The sequence below is a fragment of the Takifugu flavidus genome, chromosome 6 (assembly GCF_003711565.1).
Source record: "Takifugu flavidus isolate HTHZ2018 chromosome 6, ASM371156v2, whole genome shotgun sequence".
In the NCBI taxonomy this organism is placed as follows: Eukaryota; Metazoa; Chordata; class Actinopteri; order Tetraodontiformes; family Tetraodontidae; genus Takifugu; species Takifugu flavidus.
In genome coordinates this window covers 2,404,433-2,426,713 of record NC_079525.1, presented here as the reverse complement: position 1 = coordinate 2,426,713, position 22,281 = coordinate 2,404,433, and the positions used below count along the sequence as shown (strand labels likewise).

At 47.5% G+C, this 22,281-nt stretch overlaps 2 protein-coding genes across 3 annotated transcripts; both read left to right on the top strand.

Annotated features, from left to right (window-relative positions):
- The first annotated feature begins 1,675 nt into the window (after positions 1-1,675).
- Positions 1,676-11,447, top strand: LOC130527653 (uncharacterized). 2 transcript variants are annotated; one of them, XM_057036342.1, is made up of 6 exons: positions 1,676-1,866; positions 6,121-6,165; positions 6,471-6,512; positions 7,047-7,194; positions 7,529-7,690; positions 7,783-11,447. In XM_057036342.1, the coding sequence occupies exons 2-6, from the start codon at positions 6,121-6,123 to the stop codon at positions 8,808-8,810; spliced, it is 1,425 nt and encodes a 474-aa protein (XP_056892322.1). In that variant the 5' UTR covers positions 1,676-1,866; the 3' UTR covers positions 8,811-11,447. The 2 variants fall into 2 exon arrangements, with proteins under 2 accessions (XP_056892322.1, XP_056892321.1); XM_057036341.1 differs by lacking the exon at positions 1,676-1,866 and adding an exon at positions 3,356-4,093.
- Positions 11,448-12,865: 1,418 nt separating this feature from the next.
- pdcd4a (programmed cell death 4a) lies at positions 12,866-21,751 on the top strand. Its single transcript, XM_057036343.1, has 11 exons — positions 12,866-13,269; positions 18,316-18,585; positions 18,665-18,762; positions 19,418-19,531; positions 19,634-19,855; positions 19,977-20,074; positions 20,242-20,356; positions 20,569-20,676; positions 20,982-21,092; positions 21,174-21,313; positions 21,673-21,751. The coding sequence occupies exons 1-11, from the start codon at positions 13,224-13,226 to the stop codon at positions 21,722-21,724; spliced, it is 1,374 nt and encodes a 457-aa protein (XP_056892323.1). The 5' UTR covers positions 12,866-13,223; the 3' UTR covers positions 21,725-21,751.
- Positions 21,752-22,281: the final 530 nt, after the last annotated feature.

The window sequence follows — 22,281 nt, the reverse complement described above, 5'->3', positions numbered from 1 at the left end:
AAGGATCCATAAGACTCAGGAATAAGTCCATGTGTTAAAGTGAAAGTCAACTAACCATATCATTACTTTAATCTTTGGATTATAATAGGCAACATTTTGCTTGCGTTGACACGATTTAAGGCTCAGGTAACCTGATGCAGACCTCTTTGTATGACAGGGATTTACCTTAAAAGCAAGATAATCTTCACATTTACGACATATTGAGTAACAAAATACTCATCCTACTAGCAAAGTGGGGCCATAGTTGCAAAGTGGGACAATTTTGGCTGGGCTACACAACTTCAAAGGAATGTTTGAGGGGTGCTTTTAAGAAGTGGTTTTAAGGTTAGAATTGGGCTTAAGGGGTTAACTGGGATAGTTAGGGGAATTGGGGACTGTATTATGTGTATGAAAGTCCTCACAAAGATATAAATGTGAGAATGTGTGTTTGTGTATCTCGTCTGTATCAAGGTCCCTCATCATCTTCACTATGTTCCACATGCTCGGACCTGTCAAGAACACCATTGTGTGGCTCCCGTGCACGCGTGCACGTGCACGCCGGCAGTCAGTCGGTTTGTTCTGCTGTCAGAGAGCGGGAGAGGAGAGCACCCTAAGACACGTGCGCTCTTCTGTTTATTGACTCCTTCGGAGCGCTAGCACACGCCCGCCTCCGCTGCTTCGATCAAACAGCGGGACTTCGGGGGCCGAGGACGAGAAAGCGGGACGTTTCGCCGGTGCCGTTGAGGGTTTTGCGCTCAGACAGCAGCTTAATGCCAGCTCACGATGGAGGACACAAGAGTCTGGTGACTCACGCTACAACTGCCGAGTCGCCATGGAAGCTAATGCTGCGGGCCCGACAAGGCCCGCGTCAGCACAAAGTACGGCTCCTCTGAGCATCGCATGATGTTTGCTCACATGAGGGTGGATCGCCAAGTGGGAAAACAACGCCGTCGCAGCCTCGATGCCGTGCCTCTATTGTGACATATAGCGTATTGTTTTCTTTGTCTGGTTTGCCTGCAGTTTGTGCAGGGCCGCGCCACCTAACGTCAGGTGTTTGCGCCCAGATTAGTCCCGCGATCCCATGACAAACATCACACGCATAGTTTTGTTTATCTGTCTCCATGGAGTCGAGCTTGACAGCTGGAGTATATTAGCACCAGGGGCGCTGATTTACAGCGCCGGTGATAACACACCGCAGTCACGCTTCAAACAAAGACACCAGTGACTCGCTGTGTGTCAGCCAGTGACAGCTGGTGGACGCTGATCCAGGGGAGCGTGCGTGAGAGGCCTGGGACGTCAGGTATGATTGGCAGGCGCTCGACTGAAGTGGCAAGTCTTGACAAACCGTCTTGATTGCCGGTTGCAGTTGGGAAAAGTAGCGCGGAGCTATTTTTTTCCACGTTTCTACCTTTGCTAATGTGCGTTTGACAAGCCACCCTGCATCACTGATGGTGGTCCCCATAATAACATCAATCCAAATGAACTGCAGATATATATAAAGAGACATTTGTCTCAATCAAATAAGCTCATGTGGGATGTGAATAAGCAGCTTTCTGAGGCTGAGAACACACTTCACAGGGCAACTTGTGGTTTTGCATGTTGTGGTGCATGTCGGGAGTTAATAAACAGTCATGGCGCAACATGACCAGAGTATGTCTGGGGAAAAAAGATAATAACACCATGTGCACATTATGGAAGAGCCATCAGAGGACAGGGATAAGTGGCTGTAATTTAACATGCAGATAAGCTGTGCGAGGGTAGCTGGCAACCAAGTGTTTGGGACTCACTTCTCTTTCGGGGGACCCGCCGTGCGCCCGGGCTGTCATTTCCAGCGGCATTTTGAAATGTCACATGTCCAAGAGGCACAGGATGTGACTTGAGCATGTGGTAAGTGCAGGCAGAGGCGCGGCGTTCTCGCAGCAGCGGGCTGGTTTTCATTTCCCAGCATCGGCCGATCGTTTGGGTTTGTGAAGCGTCTGCTGCCACTTTTAAAAGGAAACGGGGAAATTTGCAGCGGCGTGAGTGGTTTTTTTTTTTTTTTTAAACAGTCTGTCAGGTTTCCAAAGTGACATCACTGCAGCTGAAACACATGACAACCATTTGGATGGACACGCAGGCCGCCCTCGCCTCGTTACAGGAAGCATTCTTTGCTCTCCTAAAGGTGCCATGTCGAGATCTTCGGGCGCGAACTTGAACGCGCGCCAAGGGCCCGTGTAATCTCTCCGAAAACAACTTGAGTTTTATCGCTCCGTCCGTATGTCTGCCATTAAAGATGCCACAGCCGCTGCCGACAGAGACGCTCTTTTCCAATAATGTAAATATTTTATTCATAAACGAAGAGGCTTCGGTGTATTTAGGCACGTCTCTGCTGCAAAAAGACTGGTCGTGCAGAGGAAGTGGGTTTTACCACGTGAAAAAGAAACTGACCGTCTTCTCTGTGATACTTAAGAACCAGTTCAGGGTACCTGGTTGTGGCACAAATTAACCCCTGAAAACGAATTTGCAGTGCTTTTACTTCAATCTCTTTTCTCCAGTTAGTTTATAAGACTATTGGTGTAAATAGCATAGCGTAAGATGAAACCACGGAAAACATACTGTAGGTACCTACTAACAATTGTTGTTTTGACAGCAGGCCCCTGGGGGTTGACACACCCTGCATGTTTCTGGTCCAGGTGATATTGTGGATTGCAATGCACTAACAAGACTGATGAGTCAGCGCCAGACAAACGCCACCGTCCAGACCTTTAACCACGTGTGTGAGGAATGCAGTGAAGCCGTCTGTGAAATAATATTAGTCTTTTGCTTCCCTTCCACAGAAACGGTCTCAGCACTTTTGCTATGTGTCTCACTTGACCCCATATATGTCACTCAGGAAGTGACACATATGTGTTTTTACGTCAGACACTCGATGCAGAAAGTGGTCAGGTGTCGCCCCCTAGTGGCCGAGTGGCGGTTACTACTCGAGCCAGTCGAGTATAACTTTGCTACTCCACGAAGAGTTCTTCTAATGTGTCGTTTAATTAAATTTTGTCATTTTCACGGAGGGGATATCTATATGTATTTCCATTTATATTATTAAGTACTTGATTATGACGGTGAGATTATGTATGTAATATATGTTATAATACATTTAAGTAAATGTATTTAACATATTCTCAATGTTGGAAGAGAGTTGCTCCCACAAACAGAGTTGAATGACATTAAATGTATTTCATATATGTAATATAGAATAGAAATATTTGTCCTAATGAATTTGAGCGCGTGGTCCAAAAGGTTAAAGCTCATTTTACCCGTGCTTTCCAAACTATGTGCACGATAGGTCAAAGGTCATCACCACGAGTCTGAATTCCAAAAGAAGCTCACTGCTCTTAAAATTTTACATTTTTCACTTAGTGCCTACCAACAAATCCTTTATCCGACGATATGTGAAGTCATGAGATGTAAAAACCTGGAACTGACCTCTTACATATTCGCCTTATAGTCAACTTTTTGGCGAGTTATTGGTGAACCTTTCGCCCAGTATGGAAAGGTAGAATTCCTCCCCTTTAAGCACGTGACCAGCCCTGCGATGTAAATAAAGTATTGCATATTATATTTCTATTTACAGATCGATAATGGCGTTGAAGGCTTAGGCGTGGTGGTAACGCGGTGCGGTGCGGTGCGTTTCCAAACGGTGTGAAACGCATCAGGCCAGCTGTTGCTGGGAGCTCCGGCCAATCAAAGGTGCCAAACTGGAGCGATGACATCATCCCCAGTTTCCACCCTGGGTGTCAAAACAAAGAGTGAAATCTCACCAGCGCACCAAAACTAAACAGGCATCGCGCGCTTGGAGGGGTCGCCACTGCGGTTCTGCCGCCGTCCTCCTGTCTGTAAAAACATGTGCGTTCTCCGGTTGGCTCCCCGGTGCGTGCAGCGGAGACTGGGAGGGGCATCCGTCTGTCCGTCCGGACAATGGCGGATGGGGATGACACCGTGTCTGTGGAGCGGGGCGGCCGTGATGGGGGCTTAGCAGAATAACGGCGCGATCCACTCTCTCTGCGTAGCTTGGTAGTCCGATTTCACCATGGATCCAGAGAAGACGCTGACGTTCTGCCTCGGGCTGAAGGCGGAGGAGGTAACGCGGTTTTCCTTTGATCCTTCCATCCTGCAGCACGGCAACACGCTTTGCGTTGTTGTTATTGTTGTTGTTGACAAACAGTTGCCTCAGCAGCGATGTCACCTCCGCTCTATTCTTTCATATGGTTCATATTTCAGCAGAGTTGCCTCTTTATTTTTTAATTTTTCTTTGCACCACTGCAACACGGCCATGCGTTTGTGGAGGCTTTGGTGCAGCACTCAGGGGCAAATATCCAACACTCTGATATGATTTGATATCGTGGACATTTGCATAAAGTGACTATTCAGAGTAGCTGAGACTACGTACATGGCCGCAACTTTCCCTGGCTGTCTTCTCAGGTTGCTGCCTGCAAGGTTGTCGGTTCGGGACTTGTTGCTCAGCGTTCCTGACAATCCAGTTGCAATTTCAGCTTCATCAAGCCAATTAACGGAGATCCAATCTGCGGCCAGGCCGCGCGGATTTAGCTCCTTTATACACCGTTCTCCCCTGGTCCATGTTGCGTGCGCAGATGCTGAGTGCTGGGCTGGAGGGCGGCGTTGCTCCAGAGCGGCTGTGTTGCAGGGGAACGAGGGGAAACCGGGGGGGAACAGCACGTTTCAGGCTTTTGGATTCGATTCCTCGTTGCACAGGCTGTAGCAGCAGAGTGGGGGTCCGCTGCAGATGTGTGCCAGTAGCCTGCTGGTGGAAACCATTTGTGGTCGGCCTGCGGTCTGATGGGAAGTGCGAAGGATCCTTTTTACGCGATGGGGAACTCGGTTTCACCTCGGCGATACCTCAGGGTTTCCTCTCTTGACTGACTTTATCGTGCAGAAGTTTATTTTTGAATTCCCTGAAGGTTACATGTGACAGGTGGATTTACAGCAGCGTGGGCCAGTACAAGTAAACTCACTAAAGTTAATCATTCTAGCTTTTAGAGGTCCCGTGTGTCCGATTTGCTGGCCGCTAGTGGTGGGAATGAAGCATGGACAACACAGGAACAAAGGTTGCGGGTTAGAACTGTTGTCTTAAATGTAGTAATTGTCGTCGTACTGTCAGAGTGACTAGAAATATATTGATGATCCAGCGTTCTCTGGGCTGCTGCTGACACATGGAGCAGCATTCCAGCCACCATGGAGGAGGAGCCACATCAAGGTTTACGCAAATAAACAAAGATTTAGGAACTGGACATAAAAGCTTTGTGATGAAGCCAAATAAGAATCTGCATTAACTTTATGAGTACAGTAACTAACATTCATTTCTGTATAAATAAGCCACTCTCTCTCTGTGTGTGTGTGTGTGTGTGTGTGTGCGTGTGCGTGTGAGAGAGTTTTCCACTTGTTGTATTGTGGCTCCCTCTCCTGTTTGCAGTCTCTTAACCAGGGGTGTGTAGTATTTTGTGTGTTAGGACACACTACGCTTGCTGCTTTGTTCCTCATTCTAAGTGCAACATTTGCATTGGCAGCGGCTGGTGTGTGTGTGTGTGTGTGTGTGTGTGTGTGTGTGTGTGTGTGGTGTGTGTGTGTGTGTGTGTGTGTGTTGGGGGGGCTAGACCTACGGGCCAGTGTCTCCACTGGTCCAGTAAGGCTCCCTCCATCCGCACAGCTGCACACACGTTCTCTCTTTCCTGTTTTCCCTGTGGACCTGCATGACACTTACGGAGGAGGGAGGGTTAGCATGTTATTGTGTGGCAGCGTTTGCGTTAGCATTTACAGTAGATACTATAGAGATATAAGATATAGAAAATGTATAGAGATATCGGAGATAATAAGGCAGAGCTGGGTTTAACATCAGGAGGGTGTTTGCCTGGGCAGGGAAGGAGGAAACGAGATGATCCCTCTGTTTCCCACTTCCACTCTAAGGGATGATGGGGGGGGTGGGGGGATGTTGTCACTGACCTTGGCGTCTCCTTGACGCTGAAGGGGCGCCCCGCGTGCAGACTGCAAAGCAGGCCTTTGACATGGTGCTTGATGGATGCGTCAGAAGATGCTTGTTGAAATGTCCTGAACCATTTTCCCGATCATCATCGCCTCCTTTTCTCCTGACAGATGACCATGTCTCTGCAGGAGCTGGACGACAGTGAAGCCGCCACGGTGAGACACCCGCAGCCACGACAGCAACCCCCCCCCCCCCGCTTTATAGAGCCTTTTTATTCACTCTTCACCTTTCCTCCGGCCTCTCCAGTTAGTTCCTCCCGATCCTTTTCTAACCAAGTTCCGATTCATCGACTGCCAATAATGACATCATCGAGATGTTGACATATGCACAATCTTCCCAGTGTGAGACCGGCTGCTGTTCCTACCGTTAGGAGCTTTGGTGTGAATGCAGCCGCGTTCGAGATAAACTAGACGTTGGTGTTCGTTCCTCTGAAGCATCTGCTTTCTTTTGCTCATCACAGGTGGCCAATTCTCCAGAACCTGACCTGCACAGAGTTAATAAGGTGGAGGATTCTCTCTCTCTCTGGCGTTTCTTGTTTATTCGTTTCACCGTTAGTTATTGCTTAACTTCATCGTCTCCTTTTTCTCTCCCTTCATTTTCTTCCCCCGTCTCTGATATTTCCCAGCCAGTTGTTTTCCTTCCTGCGACTGTTTGATTTTATTTCCCTCCGCGCCGTCCGTCCTTCCCGCCCGCCGTTTTTGTTCTCCGTCGCCTTCATTTTTCTGTCTGAGCGCTCTTCTTCCTCTTTTCCGTTTGTCTCCTCTCCAGGTGACATTTTCTCGCCTTGTTCCGTTTTTCCTTCCCCCAACATCAGAAAAACTCTTTTCCGTTTCTCATTTTCTCCTTTTTTTCTCTTTCTTTTTCTCTGCTGGCCGTTTTCCTTCATACTTAATAATCAAACTTCCTGTTGCCTTGTTTAGTTTTTAACTAGACATGAAATTTGGCTGCTCTTCAGACCAGAAGGGAGAAATTTAGGGGAATTTTATGGTCGTTGCTGCCCCAGATTAAACGGTGTAATGCTGCTTTTGTCCTCTAGGTGGTGAAGCATCATGGGGGCCTTGCTGGCAGGCCTGTTGTCAGTCCCAAGTACTGTGCTGGAGTCAACAACAACCCAGGTTACCTGTGTGAAACAGGGCACTGCTGCGGAGAAACCGGCTGCTGCACCTACTATTACGAGCTTTGGTGTGAGTGCAGGGGCCACATTCTGACATTTAAAAGAAACTGGCGGATGGAGGATGATTTTATGTTGTCCATAAATCCGATACAAGAGACAACATTTACGGTCAGTTAAACGGGGTTTAGACCAGATTCCACATGTTTGGCTGGACATGAAAGTGTCTCGGTCACGGTTCAGAAAACTAAGGGGGGAAAAAAGAGAAAGAAACAGCTTCTTTTACATCTGAGTGTCTGTTTCTGAGCTCAGGAGAGGAAATGAAATTGAAATGTAAATTTCAGACGAGAGGAACCCGAGAAAGAATGCCGGACTTTCATTTCCTCCTTTTTTTTTCCGTCTCTCAGGGTTCTGGCTGCTGTGGACTGTCCTGATCCTCTTCAGCTGTTTCTGCGCCTACCGCCACCGCCGGGCCAAGCTGAGGATCCAGCAGCAGCAGAGGCAGCGAGAGATCAACCTGATCGCCTACAACGGAGCCTGCAACTACCCGTCCTCAACGCTGGACCTCAGTATGTTGGGCGGTTTTTGGGCGGTCATCAATCAATTATTAATTCCTGGTACTATTTGATGTATTGATGATGTGTCCCCTGGCTCCACGCAGGTTTTCTGGCTTCCTTCAAGTTGCCCTCCTATGAGGAAGTGGCGGCGCAGCCCACCACTCCTCCGCCCCCTTACAGCTCTGTCTTTGCGCTGCAGGGGGGCTCCCTGGGGGGTCCCAGCTCCTCTTACCCCCATCACCACCACCACCCTCACCCCTGCCCTCCTTACCTGGTGCCCGGCCTCAGTGGCCTGACCTCCTCCCAGAGCTCCGACAACTACACCAGCTGCTCCTGCGACTCCTGCTCCCTCACCTCCCCCTCCAGCACCTCCTTCTCCGTGCAGGTGACGGACGAGACGTACGGCAGCAGTCGCGTCTCCACGCCCAGCGAGGCGGACGCCGAGTGCGCTGCCACGCCGGCGATCAGGGCCAACTCGCCTCCGTCGCAGGTTCCCCCTGATGTGATACCCGCGGTGGCGCCTGACGTCATTCCCTCGCGACGCCGGTGGTCTGGGGGCAGCCAGGGGGCGCCGCCTCTCTCCCTGCCTTTGCACTCTTGCCCCTCGTACCTTTCCCGCCTCCCGCTTTCTCCGCTCATGCTTCTTTCCACCCTTCCTCCCGGTCAAGCCCACCCACTCCTGTCAAATGCGTTGGAAGCCGCGACCATCCAGGAAGAGAGGGAAGGAAGTCCCCCGCCTCCCGTCTACGGGCGCTCTCCGTCCGACCCCAAGCAGGCTCTCTTCCCTGCGCACGTGAGCGTTTTCACGCACGGCACCAACAAAGAAGAGCAAAGACGGGACAAAGAAGAAGAGGAAGATGAAGAGGATGACGAGGAGGAGGATCATTTCCAACATCGGCGGCTAACGGGTGACTCGGGCATCGAGGTCTGCCGCTGTCACGTGAGGAGATCGGAGGAGGAGGGACAGCAGAAAGGTCACCTTGGGAAAGGGAGGGCCGATGCGCTGAACGACCTTTCCCGCCGAGACGCTCGGCCTCCTCGCGCGGACGACAGCAGGGAGCAGCGCGTTAGCTCATCCTCCAGCTTCATCCAGAAAACGGGCAAGGCCGTCATCACCGTGGCGTCCTCGTAAGGGGTCAGGGAGCCAGAGAAGAGGAACAAAGAGGCGGGAGAAGTGTTTATGTGCTCCCCACAGGTCAAGACCAGTAGGTGAAAATCGGAGTCGCCGAAGAAAAGTCTTGCCAGGAAGCAGAGGGACCCGACGGACAATGGAGCCCTTTTATTTTGCCGCCACCTGAGAGGCCATTTTTGTAGTTTATTTATTGGCCCAGATGACGGCACGGTTTCTGTCCGAGGTGATGACAATCTCTCGGTCTGTCAGATGCTAATCCAGTCCCTTTTTACCAGTTATGCTGTGGAACTCTTCTGACATTTTGCTTTTCATTGATCTCCTCGTCATCTGGAACAGCATTGCTGAAATAGCATGTTAGCATAGCCTTTGACTTGCAGGTGAAACCCAGCCCTGCGGAGATGTGAGACGGTACACGGCTAAATATTTCTGCAGATCAAAATTGTCCAAAAACATGATGATGTATGCTCCCATGTAAAGAAAAAACAAAGGTTGGGAACCAGCAGCTGATAGTGTAAAACTGTAAAGATGAGCAGGACTATCAATAGTAGCGGGAATCTTTAGCTATTTAAAGACCATATCTTGTAGGAGTGCTTGTACGTGTTGAGCATAATCTATATTTTCTGGACACGTCTGGATGTGCTTTACATTCTGACGAGAGCTCCAAGGACCGAACAGCTCGGGCGCCTCGGCTCAGACCTGCGATGGCTGTCAGGCGACTTATGACCAGCGAGGAGAATGTAACAAGACAACCATGAGGACTAACTTTGTGTCTTGTGTGGCTCCTGAAATGACAAGGGGCACAAACATTGATTATAGGTGGAATAGCTTTATAGCGTTTGTTTGTTTCAGACTGTTACGCGATTATACTGCTCCATTAAGTGACTGTTGGACTTTGACTTAAACACGGGCGTTTTGCTGGTGGCTGTTTGTTTTTGGTTTTTTTTCGAGGCAGCGTGACTCTTTCAAAAGAGCAGACGCCAAATTTAGCCACTAATGCCATTGAATGTAAACGGTAACCGAGATTTTCTTTTTTTCGAGAGCAGGGTGGTGACTCATAAAAGGTTTGGTTTTAAAGTTAGAATACTGATGTTTTGGGGGTTTTTTAGGCATTGCGGTTAGCTGTGCAGCCACTGAGATCTGCAGCATATTCTGCTTTCTGCGTGTTCACACACACACACACACACACACACACACACACACACACACACACACACACACACATTAGTGGCTAGTTGTCAAATTTGTGACGTAGCTTTATGTGCTGCAGACAAATCACGTGTGCACCTTTGAACTCCAGATGTGTTTGGGATGTTATGGTTCTGCCGTTCTCCTCTAATCATCTCAAGGGGGCATCAAAGAACAGCAGATCCTTGGTGGAGCCGGGTTGAATACTTCAATATGAAGATCTTTTGCTATTTAATATCTGTGTTTATTAAAAATGGGCATTCTGTTAATGCTTTGGCACTGCTGCCAGCTGTGTGTTGGTTTTTGCTTTGCCACATATGTGGGGTCCGATCCTGAGGATTTGGCTCAGGTTGGTGCCATTACGATGCTGGCAGAATTTGAGGCTCCCACAACCTTATAATTTCAGGACGAGGATTTAAGTTAAGGGTTGCGTAAGGTTATTGAGGGCCCGCAAAGATAGCTGTTTAGAACTCTGTGTGTGTGTTTCATGCGACCCCAAATGTTGCCTAAACACGGTGTGTGTGTGTGTGTGTGTGTGTGTGTGTGTGTGTGCGTGTGTGTGTGTGTGTGTGTGTATGTGTGTGTGTGTGTGTGTGTGTGTGTGTGTGTGTGTGTGTGTGTGTGATATGTGGTGTACAGTCGACATCTAACAGGCTAACCTTTTCTAGCGGCGCTTTGCGGTCCGTTTGTAAAGTATATACTGTGTACATTATGTGTAACTTGCAAAAATTGTATTTAGCAATAGTTTTCACACTCTAGTTAATGCTGGTTGCTAGGATATTAACTGTTGTGAAAAGAAACCTGCATTTACCTCTTTATCGTGACGAGCTGTTCCAGGCAGAGGCCCTTGATTGTACTGTATACAACACGGACTTTTTAACGCCTTTGACTTAAGGTTTCTATCAAGGGCGTCCTCAGATTTTCTGGTCCTCGGCCTCCGTTTGGGCCTCTTGTGTGTTGCAGAGTTAAACATCTGTGTTTCTGAAAAGCCATCAGATACGCCAGTGTTCTCTAGGCTTTTCTGAGGTTCCAGACTGTGTTTACTCAGATTCGTTTAAAATAGAAACCCCAAATAGGCCACGTGAAGGGATTTAAGATTTCTTTTGGCACACTCAGGTGTGCAGTTGTGGACAGCAGAGGGGAGTAACATCCAGACGTTGGGAAAGTATTTTCATTTGAATGCTAATCATTATGGATTTAGACTTCTCCTTTAAAGAAAACTTTTGCTCGTCAACGCTGCGTTTGAGTGTGTTTCGACTAAAACGTCCCCTCCGACCGCAGAATATCAGCATATATCAGCATCTCTGATCAGATGGGTAGAATAAACTTCAGCTCAAATTGATAGTAAAGCACAAATGGACCCTGACTCTGATTTTAACATTGAAACTGAACAGATTTTAGCTCTGTGTAAATAAATCCTTTTAATTTTTCTTAAAAGAAAAGAATTTCCAGCAGCTAAATACAGCCAGAATGTCCAAACTGTACCCTCAATGCCCCTGAAGGCCAGGGTCTGATATTAGACTGTTACCTCTCCGCATTTTGACTGTAAAGGACTGTTTACTTCTTATCATGATAGGATTTTACTCTATATTTGTACGGACTTTATTTTGTAATTCCGAAAACTAAATGATCGGGGTCTCACTAAATGACCCCACACTGGTACTCGTTTGCTAGGAGGAAGAATTCAGATCACGCACCGTAGATACGAGATTAATCAAGACTGTTTGCAACGAAAAAGAATCACAATAATCGGAATCTGTATGTTGTTGTCTGTAGTATAGTTCAGGTCAGTAGTGCGTCGTGTTGTACTTTGAGGGTATCGGTGTGCAATCCTGCAGCTCTTCAGCGTGTTGTGCGCATGTGTGAATCACTCGCAGCCGTGTTTGTTGTGCTGTTGAAACATCGTCGCTTATTCTGAGGCCAAAGTCGGTCGGTGTTGCTGTTTGTTGACACGATACTCGTCAATGTAAGTATCTAAACATTTTTAGGTCTTTTCTATATCGGTGTATAGCATAGAGACTTCTGATGCACACTCTGATGTAAAACTCTTTCTTTTTTCTCCGTTGCCTCAGTTGCCAGGTGCTTTTTTCCACCCCTCTCTGGGTGGTGAAATTATTTTATTCCATTCTAGTTTTTTATTTTTTTCAAATTTATCTTTTTTTTTCCACTGACTGACATCTGCAAAAGCTGTGGATTTTGTGTCTAAAATAAACCACTAGAGTGCTACCAAATTCATGTCTGCACTTGATTCACTTCTGCGACTGTACTGTGGATCCTTTAAATGACAGGTTTTTACTTGTAAAGGTGAAAAATACTGGCAACATAAGGTGCAGCCAAGATGGCCTCACTGATTTGTGCTGCTCACATCTATCTTGTGGAAAACAAACACTGAGCTAACAGGCAAATATTTTCAGGAACCCACTGTTGGTGCTGCACAACCCGGAGTTGAATTCATACAACCTGTCTTCAGCACCACCTAGTGGCCAATATTAACATGACAAAAATACTCCAGTGTGGCTCGTTCATACAACTCCATAAATGTCTATATGACCAAATTGGGCACACATTGATAGACAATTTTAATACAACCCTTTTTTTAAAAAAAATTCTAAACAATCTTTGTCAAATAGGAGTTTAGGGTCCCTCTTTAATTTGCGTTTTCTCTCAAACTTACTGGCCCTTCATTTTTGCCTTTCTTGTCTCGAAAATGTGCGTTCACGTTGCAGATTTGTAGTTTAATAAATTAATAAATTTAATAAATTGCGGTCTTAAATTACGGCCGCCGTGTTTGTCCTGCTCTGTGATTGGTCGAATCCCGACAGCTCCCGCCCCCCGGATTGACAACTCCTCATCCGTGTTCGCCTCCCACGTGACTCGACTCGGATCGCTCTGCAAAGTTAAAAACAGTTTGTTTCGCTGCCTGTTTGTTTGACATGCACCCGTAGCTGACCACATTGTCCATCGCGCTCCTCACTCCTTTTTTTTGGCTCTTGCCAGGCGTAAACGCCGAGGTCGTGGGTGCGTTATAGCTTTATTGTTTCGGCGTTCATATTTTATATACATTTATATATATTTGAGCGTATTCTTCTGCTAGTGCAGCGCGGTATCGCGGTTTCTATTTCGCGCTGAGGGTTTTGCTTTGCCGTTTGTTTTGCGGGGGGGTTTTGTGAGCATTTGTTGCTCGACGGAAGAGCGCAGGATTTTTCGTCGAACATTTCGGAGAGCGCCATGGCGACTGAGGTGGATACGTGGTCCCCCGCTCCCCAGAAGGACGGTGAGTGCACGAACGCTGCCCCCTTTTTTTACGAAGGGATACGTCGGTGCAAAGTCTCCTGGAGCTGCCCCGGGGCCTGTTTGGCGTGCTCTGCCAGGTCCATTGTCCGTGCATGGGATGGGCTGCAGCGCTAGCCACGCTCACCATGTGCTTGTGTTAAAGGCAGACACGCGCACACGCAACAGCGCCGCAGAAGACGGTGGATCGGACCGTATTGTGCAGCCCAGCTGCACTAAACTCTAAAGCAACCTAATTTGACCTTTTTTTTTAATCGACCTGAGTGACAGTTTGTTGTTCGTGGCTTTAACCCTTTCGCGTTTCTGATTGGCCGAGACCGAATCGTTTACTTCCGCTTTGACTTGTCGCACAGCTTGTTAAGCATATCTCCACTCCATGTTTTTTTTTTTTTTTTTTTTTTTACTACTGTTCATTTTCGGCTGCAGAAGCTTTGTTTTGGCCCCACTATCCCTCCTAATGGAGCGGGTGCTGTGGTTCCTCGGTCCCCTCTCAGCCATGTAGTGCATGTGATGCGCGCCACTGCGCCGCGTAAAATTATGTGTAGGGGACAATTTCTGCAGAGGACGAGCGACAGCTCCCCACAAGACATTTTTGAGCTGGTTGTTTTCCTTGCGTCGCTGTCTCTGTTTGGCGATGACGTTGACATGTATGGCCCACCGTAAGGGCCAATAGGAACGCTTTACATAATCTCCGCATTGGTTTGTATTTAAAGATTACGTAAATTGCGTTGATGCACGGCGGGACACTCGGAGCGAGGTTTCATTTTATTGTTTTCCCCTTTCAAATAGGTTTAATAGCATTTTCTATGTCGCCTCGCCTCTGCTCCAAAACGCACGCTTGTTTTGTTAACGCAGCGGTTCAACGTTGCAAGCGCGACACCACGTGGCGGGTTTTGGTAGTGCGTGATTTTTAAGATTCCTCTGAACGCGGATGTTTTTTGTGTTTTTCCGCATTTATTTTTAACTTTTCCATTTTTTCCCCACACTAAGGTCACCCAGGCTTGCTCTATATCACACATGATTCTTTGAAGCTATACCAACTGTGCACTTACTTTATATTTTATAATATACAAATATATTTGTTTTTGTTTTTTTTTAAAATCTTGTTTTCTGTAGTCTTAGTCCTATTTCAGAATCAGAAATCAATTTTTAACTCTTCTCCTGGGCTTACCAAGTTTCCGATGATTCTTATATCAGGATAGTCTTAAATCCTTGAGTAGAAAACTTTCAAAACATTCTGGGAGTACCAGATGTGTTGTTTGAGACTACTTTAAACTCATGTTGGAGAAGCAAGGACTGACATTTTGGCATCATAAATAACAACCCCAGGGCATCAGAAGTGGTTCCATTTGCATACCACTGAGGTTCAGCCTGGGCGAACTTTGTGTTGTGATGAATGCCTATAAAGCTGCAGGTTTGAAGCCCCACCTGTGAGGGTGTTTACATAAGTGCCTGAATAAATATGTCTTAAGAGCGACATTGGGAAACGACACTCTGTCCTGCTGAGGGTTATGGCTTTGCTCTTTGACATGGAAAAAGATGGACAATCTCTCAGACTGGAGCTCAGCGGTGCCGCTGTGTGTCATCGTTCTGGGGTAGTTACTACAGCGCCATCGAGGAACCCCTGACAGCCATGATGGAGTTTAACATGTGTGAACTTAGACGCGATCGGTGGCAAACTCTGACGAGCGTGTGCTTGAGTCGTGCGGACGAGCACGTTGTGACAGCTGGGGTCGCGCATAAAATCATGCAAACGCGACACTACGGAGCACTCGTCAACCGAGCCGATCGGCTTGTTTAATCAGCCTTGGCTGCCAGAGTTTATCTAATCTTTTGTTCTGGCTTTATCTGTGTTGTTGGGCTCGAGCTTTTACGACACAATCAGCAGAATTGCACAAGTTTCTGTCAGCCGTTTAGCTTCTTTCGGCCTGACTTTTTGTTTTTCAAAATCTGTTTATTTTGCTAGGGTCACCCTATTTTGATTTTTATCTGACGCAGACTTCTCAAGTATGCGCTTCAAGTCCTTTCATGACGTGCACTGGCAGTTAAACTCCCGGCCCACTCCCTTCTTTGCCCCGACAGATATTACAGGACCACATGTTTTGCTTCTCCCTCCTATCTGTGTGCTCGTGTTGTCGCAGGGGACACTTGTTTTAGCTAATCTTTCTGCGTGTAGTCATTTACCCACCAAATATAAATTCTAAACCTAGCAACATGGTGGTTGTGCTGTCACTGGATGCATCTTTGCTTGAGCGCCGAGCACAGAAATGGGTGCCCAAGTGGCATTTCCACCGTGCATTAATTCGTCTGTGCGATTCTCAAGCTCGCCAAGCTGTGCTCGTATGCACACGGACGTGTTCGGGTCTGCAGCCTGTCAAACCTGCCTTGACTCTGTGTCATTTACAAACGCTCCTGCGTGGACACGTCAACACAGAGGAGCTCCCACACAGCATGTAGGCCACAGGTATTCCTCTGGCCTGACTCCACCCGTCGCCGCTCGCTGCGTGGGTGGCTTTCGTGACTGTTTACCGTCCGCTGAAAGCTCGCTGGATTAAAGAACGCTTTAGCCGAGCTGAGCCAGATCGAAGATAGAGCAGGTTCTTCATTTGGGCAATTCGTGTTCCCTCAGTATTCGAGCACGGGTGCGCAGTTTATGACCCGAGCGTTGTCTGTATGACTGAACAGGAAGTGGGTGAAAGAATGCAAACACTCGAGCTAAATGAGAAAATAAGTGTTGGTAGGAAGTGTCCTGGAGGATCGCCACTCAAGACGGGATCAATGCCTGAATGAGTCCCTGGACGGCCTGCGGTGCTCCGTATAGGCGTTGTCATCGCCGTGGCTTTGGAAGGCAGCACTTCCTGCGTGCCAAACATGCTTGTTATGAACTGAACTGCACAACACGGAGCTTTGAGTCGAGCCTTGAGGATCAAAACCTTCACGCAAACCTTAAGGAGCGATATGGTCAGAAACACATGTTCCTGCTGGGTTCGCGACCTTCTGCAGCCCTGAATAACCCTCCTCACAACAGCTGCTCCCCTCATGTCTCCTGCGGGAGGAAACTTTTTTGTCCCTTCAGGCATCATTGTGCCATGTTGGGGGAGCTGGACGCGTGAAATGGGACAAACGTGGACTTACATGGCGAATGAGACACTTCGTCATGTTAAAGACGTTTTAAAGACGTGCTTCTCTGTTGAACCTGCCAGGTTTGTTTTGTTTTTCCCACCCAAGAATGTGGAAACCAGTTTAGAGGAGACATTTACACAGCAAATCGACGTGTTTGGTGGACAAACTTTGCTTCTCTGTATCCCTGCAAAGACTTCTCGGAGGGGACTTCTGTACCTCCCAGTAAAACTTGGCTCCAGTCTTTTTATACTTTGTTTTTCACAGCTCTTGGCGAAACACTCCCTTTTCCGCCTTTCCTTCTCTTTTCGATTGGCCAGCCATAAACTTTATTTGGCATCCTGCTGTTGGTTGGCTCCTGATTTACAGCAGCGACTGGCCGCGTGGCCTACTTAATGGAAGGAGGGGGAGGAGGCGATGAAACGTGGTCGGTTGTTTACCGAGGGTTTTTTTCTTTTTTTTCTAAAGGGTGTAGCGCTGCTCTTACGAAATGTTCGGGCTGGTGCGCCTTTTCCTCCAAGGTCCGTCCTATTTGCTCTTGCTGAAACTACCAAAACAAAGGTGCAACTGCTGGATATTAACTGAACATCTTTCAGTATCCACACGGCTGCAGATCCTCAAACTACCATTTTGGGCCAGCACAAGTATTCATTACACCCCCAGACATTCCTGTTGCGCTCACTTGCCCCTCTCTGCTGCTGCCCTGTCATGTGACCAGCCTGAGCCCACCGTGCCATTTGTAGACACGTCTATTGTAGGTGCTGTGGACGGTTGGAGTTTAAAGAAAAAATGTGGTGTCAGCAGTGAATCAGGCCTCCCGTCTGCTCATGAGCAGCCTGGATCCTTTTTTCCTTCAAACTTCTCCAGATGGAACATTTTATATTTTTTATATATAATATATATGAAGTAACTTGACACTCTGGGCATTAGTGCACGCTCGTGCAACCATGACACATAAGAGACTGCAGCACACGTGTTGAGAGGTCACCGGGCCAGTGCTGCTGTCACTATTGAGCTATTTTTTTGATGGATTTTACTACAGTTAAGCTTAAATAAACACTTGTTGATTCCATATTTCTGCTTCCTTTAATTGCCTGGAATGAAAGCCATCAAAATCTATTTTTTCGGTGCTGCCCCCCTCACCCTGGTGACACCCTGAGAACAGGAGTGGCTTCAAGAGTCGGGGTGTCAAGTTCTTCAGCCAAATGGAGAACGGAGCACAGCCGTCAGTCAGGAAGTTTGATGCTGTCGAGAAGTTAAACCAGGATTGTCCCAATCCAGTTCTTTTGCTCCTGATCCGATCCCGATACTAAATAAACATAGTCTTGCCGATACACAGTAGCAGTGCTTACGTATGTAGGTGAATATTAAAGTTATAAATACCAAAGCAGCTATGTTTCACAGATGAATTACAAGCAAAGGCAGGCCCACATCCAAGCTGCTCCTTGATACATTTTATATTGAAGAGCCTGGGTTATAAAGCAAATATCTGCAGCCATTAAGAGATGGTTGCCAGATCTCCACAGTCTGAACATTTCTGGTCACTTTCCAGATAAAAAGGCTTCTTTCCCATATTAAAAAGAATTCCACACTGAAGATGTAGCTGTATTCCAGCCAGTGCTGTAGATTAGAAGCAGTTGCATCCCACGTCTTCAAGAAGCTGCACGCGCAACATGGCAACGGAACTACTGACCCGGATGGTTACCACCACTATGGAGACTGAGAATCAGGACCAAAGCCTGTTGTGTTTATGTTCATTTAAAGCAGTTGCCATTTGTTAGAAAGTGCAGCGAGTCATTTTTGTCGTTTACATTCTGCTAATGTCACTTAAGTAAATGTAAGATTTCACAGACTCAATGGACTGATTTCATGTGTGAAACATTCTTCTTTTGATCACCACCCCATACAGGTGCTAACCAGCACTTCAGCGGCGAGGAGGACGCGCTGAACGACGGAGAGATCAACGGCAACTGGACGCCTCAGGAGAAAGCGCTGCACGAGGCGCGACTGAAAGCCAAAGCCAAGCGCCGCCAGCGCAAGTCCTCCCGCAACTCCACCAGCGAGTCCCTCTCAGAGACGGGAGAACTGGCGGGAGGTGACCCGCACAGCCCCAAGGGAAAAGTGGGCGCCAATGACCGCAAGTCGAGGACGGGCAAAGGACGAGGCCTCCCCAAGAAAGGTAGCGCAGAGCTACACTAGGCCTGCACTAAGAGTGTAAGATATTAAGGTAACGTGGGTTGTGTGTTGGCGATTTCCAGGTGGAGCTGGTGGTAAAGGGGTTTGGGGGGCTGCTGGGATGGTTTACGAAGACGAGGAGCCCGACGCGCGAGACCCAAACTATGATGAAGCCGCTCAGGTGAGACGGAGTGTGCAACAAACCTGCTGCAGCCACAAACCAGTGGCGCTTCTATTGTTTTGGAAGTGTTTGCATTAGCGGAGCAGCGCTGAGTCGGTGGGCTGATGTGTTGTCCAAGCAGCTTTTTTTGTTCCAGAGAGGCCCCCGTCCAACAAAGCCGCGGGGCTCTGGGTGGCTGCAGTGCCGATGCTAAAGCAGCAACGCTGCAAGTCACAGCCCCTGGTTGATTAATGATTCATCTATGGGAAAATGTTCTTTTCAGTCACATGGTCCATACTGGCAAAGAGAATTGGGACAAGCGTGATAACGTGGTGTATCCAGGTGGCTCCGTCCCACCCTGATGGTTGTTCTTAGCTGTGTAATGTTAGTTTGTTTGTTTGTCTCTGATTCGCCAAGTGGGACATGAGCTTCTGCCTCCAACGGATCACGCCACCGTGAATTGACCTTGGATGCTGGAGGAGTTGCAGAATGGTGTCTGTGTTGTCAGGGACGTGGGTCAGAGTGGCTCAGATTAATACTGGGGTCATGTGAGGTGCAGGTTGTCCTGTGCTGAGGAAAATGTCAAAAACTAATAAAGAAATGTTGGCAAGTTGAGAGTGCCTCCCTCAGCTGGCGTGCAACTCACATTCTTTAATATGTTTCCTGTTTTGCACAGGGGGACACAGTTTATGCCACGGTCATGCCAGAGGTAGATGAGAAGGAACTGGAGAAAACGGTCAACCCCATCGTGAGGGAGTATTTTGAACATGGAGACACCAAAGAGGTCCAGGTGAGCAGTCGCCGTCCTTCACTTCATCCGCTGAGTGGTGAAGTTGGGAGATCGGTCAATGTCTTTACCGACCTGAGTCCGTGTGGTCTTCGCCCCCGTCAGATGTTGCTGAAGGAGCTGAACCTCGGCTCTCATAAGTACGAGTTCTCCTCCTTGGCCGTGTCCCTGGCCCTGGAGGGCAAGGCCAGCCACAGAGAGCTGACCTCGCGCTTGCTCTCCGATCTGTCCGGGAAGCTGCTGTCACAAAGCGATCTGGCCCGCGCCTTTGACAAGATGCTGAAGGAGCTGCCAGACCTCATACTGGACACGCCAGAGGCTCCACAGGTAGACCAGACATCCGAAATAAGCGTTCAGTCCTTCCAAGTTGTCTTATTTGACATCACGCTTTGAGTGTTTAAGTGAGGCTCCAAGCGGGAACCAACGTTTTTCTCTGCTGTTTTTCCAGATGTTAGGCCAGTTCATAGCCAGAGCCATCGCCGATCACATCCTCCCGATGTCTTTCCTGGACTGTTACAAGGGCAAAGTGGACTGTGACCATGCCAGGTGAGCCGGCAAAGTTGCTAAAGCCCTAAAACCGCGTCTGTCCCAAAGTCGCCCTTGGCTGCACTAATGTTTGCTGTTATTTAAACACGACCTATGTCACCGTGTTGATTTTAGGTTTCAGCTTCCTTCCCCGCTTCACCCAGTTGCGTGTATATTTGTTTTTGCAGGGTGGCTTTAGACCGCGCTGCAGTGCTGCTGCGCATGAAGAGGGAGATCCTGCGCCTCGATAACGTTTGGGGCGTGGGCGGAGGACAGAGACCCGTCAAACACCTCATCAAAGAGGTAGAGTCGCAGCAGACGAGGCCACCATCAGACGCCTACATGAGCCAGTTTGGACTGACAGACTAAGAGAATGCAGGAATGCATGTTGTTTAGACTGCCAGAAGGACGCCCTCGGTGTCGCTGTGTCAGCGTTTCTGCCCTGAGAAAGGGAAATTGCAGTAACGAGAGCACAGATGCCCGTCCTGAACTCCATGTTCTGTGTGTGGTTTCAGATGAACCTTCTGCTGAAAGAGTACCTGACGTCTGGTGACGTGCTGGAAGCGGAGCACTGTCTGCGAGACCTGGAGGTGCCACATTTCCACCATGAGCTGGTTTATGAGGTAAAAAAAGGCACCATTTAAAATAAGTCTCGCAGAAATGTAACATTAGAAGACCTCATTATATCTCGGTGTTCCTTCCACTAAATGAAAAAGCGTGTTTTAGCACATTTTCCCCTAATAATCCTAAAATATAAAACATGATGCCCACCAAAGTGTCAACACTGCCCCCTGCTGGAATAACCTGCTGCCTGCGTCCAAGAGAAAATTTAACTGTATTTATTTCACAGATTGAATTGTTTCTGCATAAGTTTTCAGTTCCAAATCGATGATTTCCCCACTAATTTGAACTTTAATGTGTTTTAAAGGCTGTTGTGATGGTGCTGGAGTCAAAAGGAGACGCTGCAAGTCATGCCATCATAAAGCTGCTACAGACCTTCTGGAAAATAGGCCTCATCACCGTGGATCAGATGAACAGGGTTGGTTCATGTACATGCTCATTTTCATGTACATGCAGCCATTGTTGACATTTATTCATTTTTTAATTTTATTTCATGCAGGGCTTCCAACGAGTGTACGATGAACTGCCAGAAATCAGTCTTGACGTGCCACACGCCCACTCTATGATAGAGAACTTTGTGGACCTCTGCCACCAGGAGTCTGTCATTACCAAACAGCTGAGGGATGCATGTCCCTCCAGGTCAGTTTGCCCCCCCCCCCATATCTCCCAAATAAATTGTGACAAGTATCATTTGAGTATTTGAAAAACCTAAAATCACAGTGATCATGGTAGGGTGCACGGAATACACAGCAGATGTGCAGTTTGCATGTCAATGAAGAACTATTCAAGCCTTAAACCCAAAGTGGAACATTTAAAGTGCCAATGGCTCAGATGTAGATTTAGCATCTAAAACTATGTTTTGGAGGTGACAGATAGATACGTACGAGCTTTCATTAGTCAAAATAAATATGGAACGATTGAATCTGCTTCACTTTGTACTTTTGGGTTTGTAGAAAGACTTGTAAATAATAACCTGCTTTTTAAAATTCTTCCACTAGAGGGCGGAAACGCTTTGTAAGCGAAGGAGATGGAGGACTGATCAAGGATTAATCCAGAAGAGGGAGATGAAGAACAGCAGGGGAAAAGTACTTTTTTGTTATGTTTTTCTTTCTTTTCGTGCAAGGCCTTGGGGGCCATATGTTCAGTTTGTAAAGCACAGTTTTGGAAATATTTTGGTGACTGAAAATCACTTTTGGGAAAAGCATTTTGGGGGTGGGGGAGGAATCTGGCACTTTCTTTCAAAGATTGATCTGTTATGCATATCTTTATATTTTTGCCACTGTAACAGTTTTTCATGTTGACCAAAGTTGTGGCTGAGAGATTTCATTCATTAAAACGAATCAAAACAACAATGTCCATCTTTTCTTTTTGAATCCCAAAGTTTGAATTTCTATCCAGGGTGTATTTGATGTACTAGGCAGGTGCAACTGAAAATTTAAATATTTAGCTCCAGCATGATATCTAAAAATCATGACAAATATGACTTGTTGCCAGAAATAATTATAGGCTTTAAAATGTCAAATATGAAGTGGGAAGTAGGAGTTTAATGGATGGTTTTGTTTGTCTTTTAAGTTTCCCTAAAATTCCAAATATTTAGACATGGACTT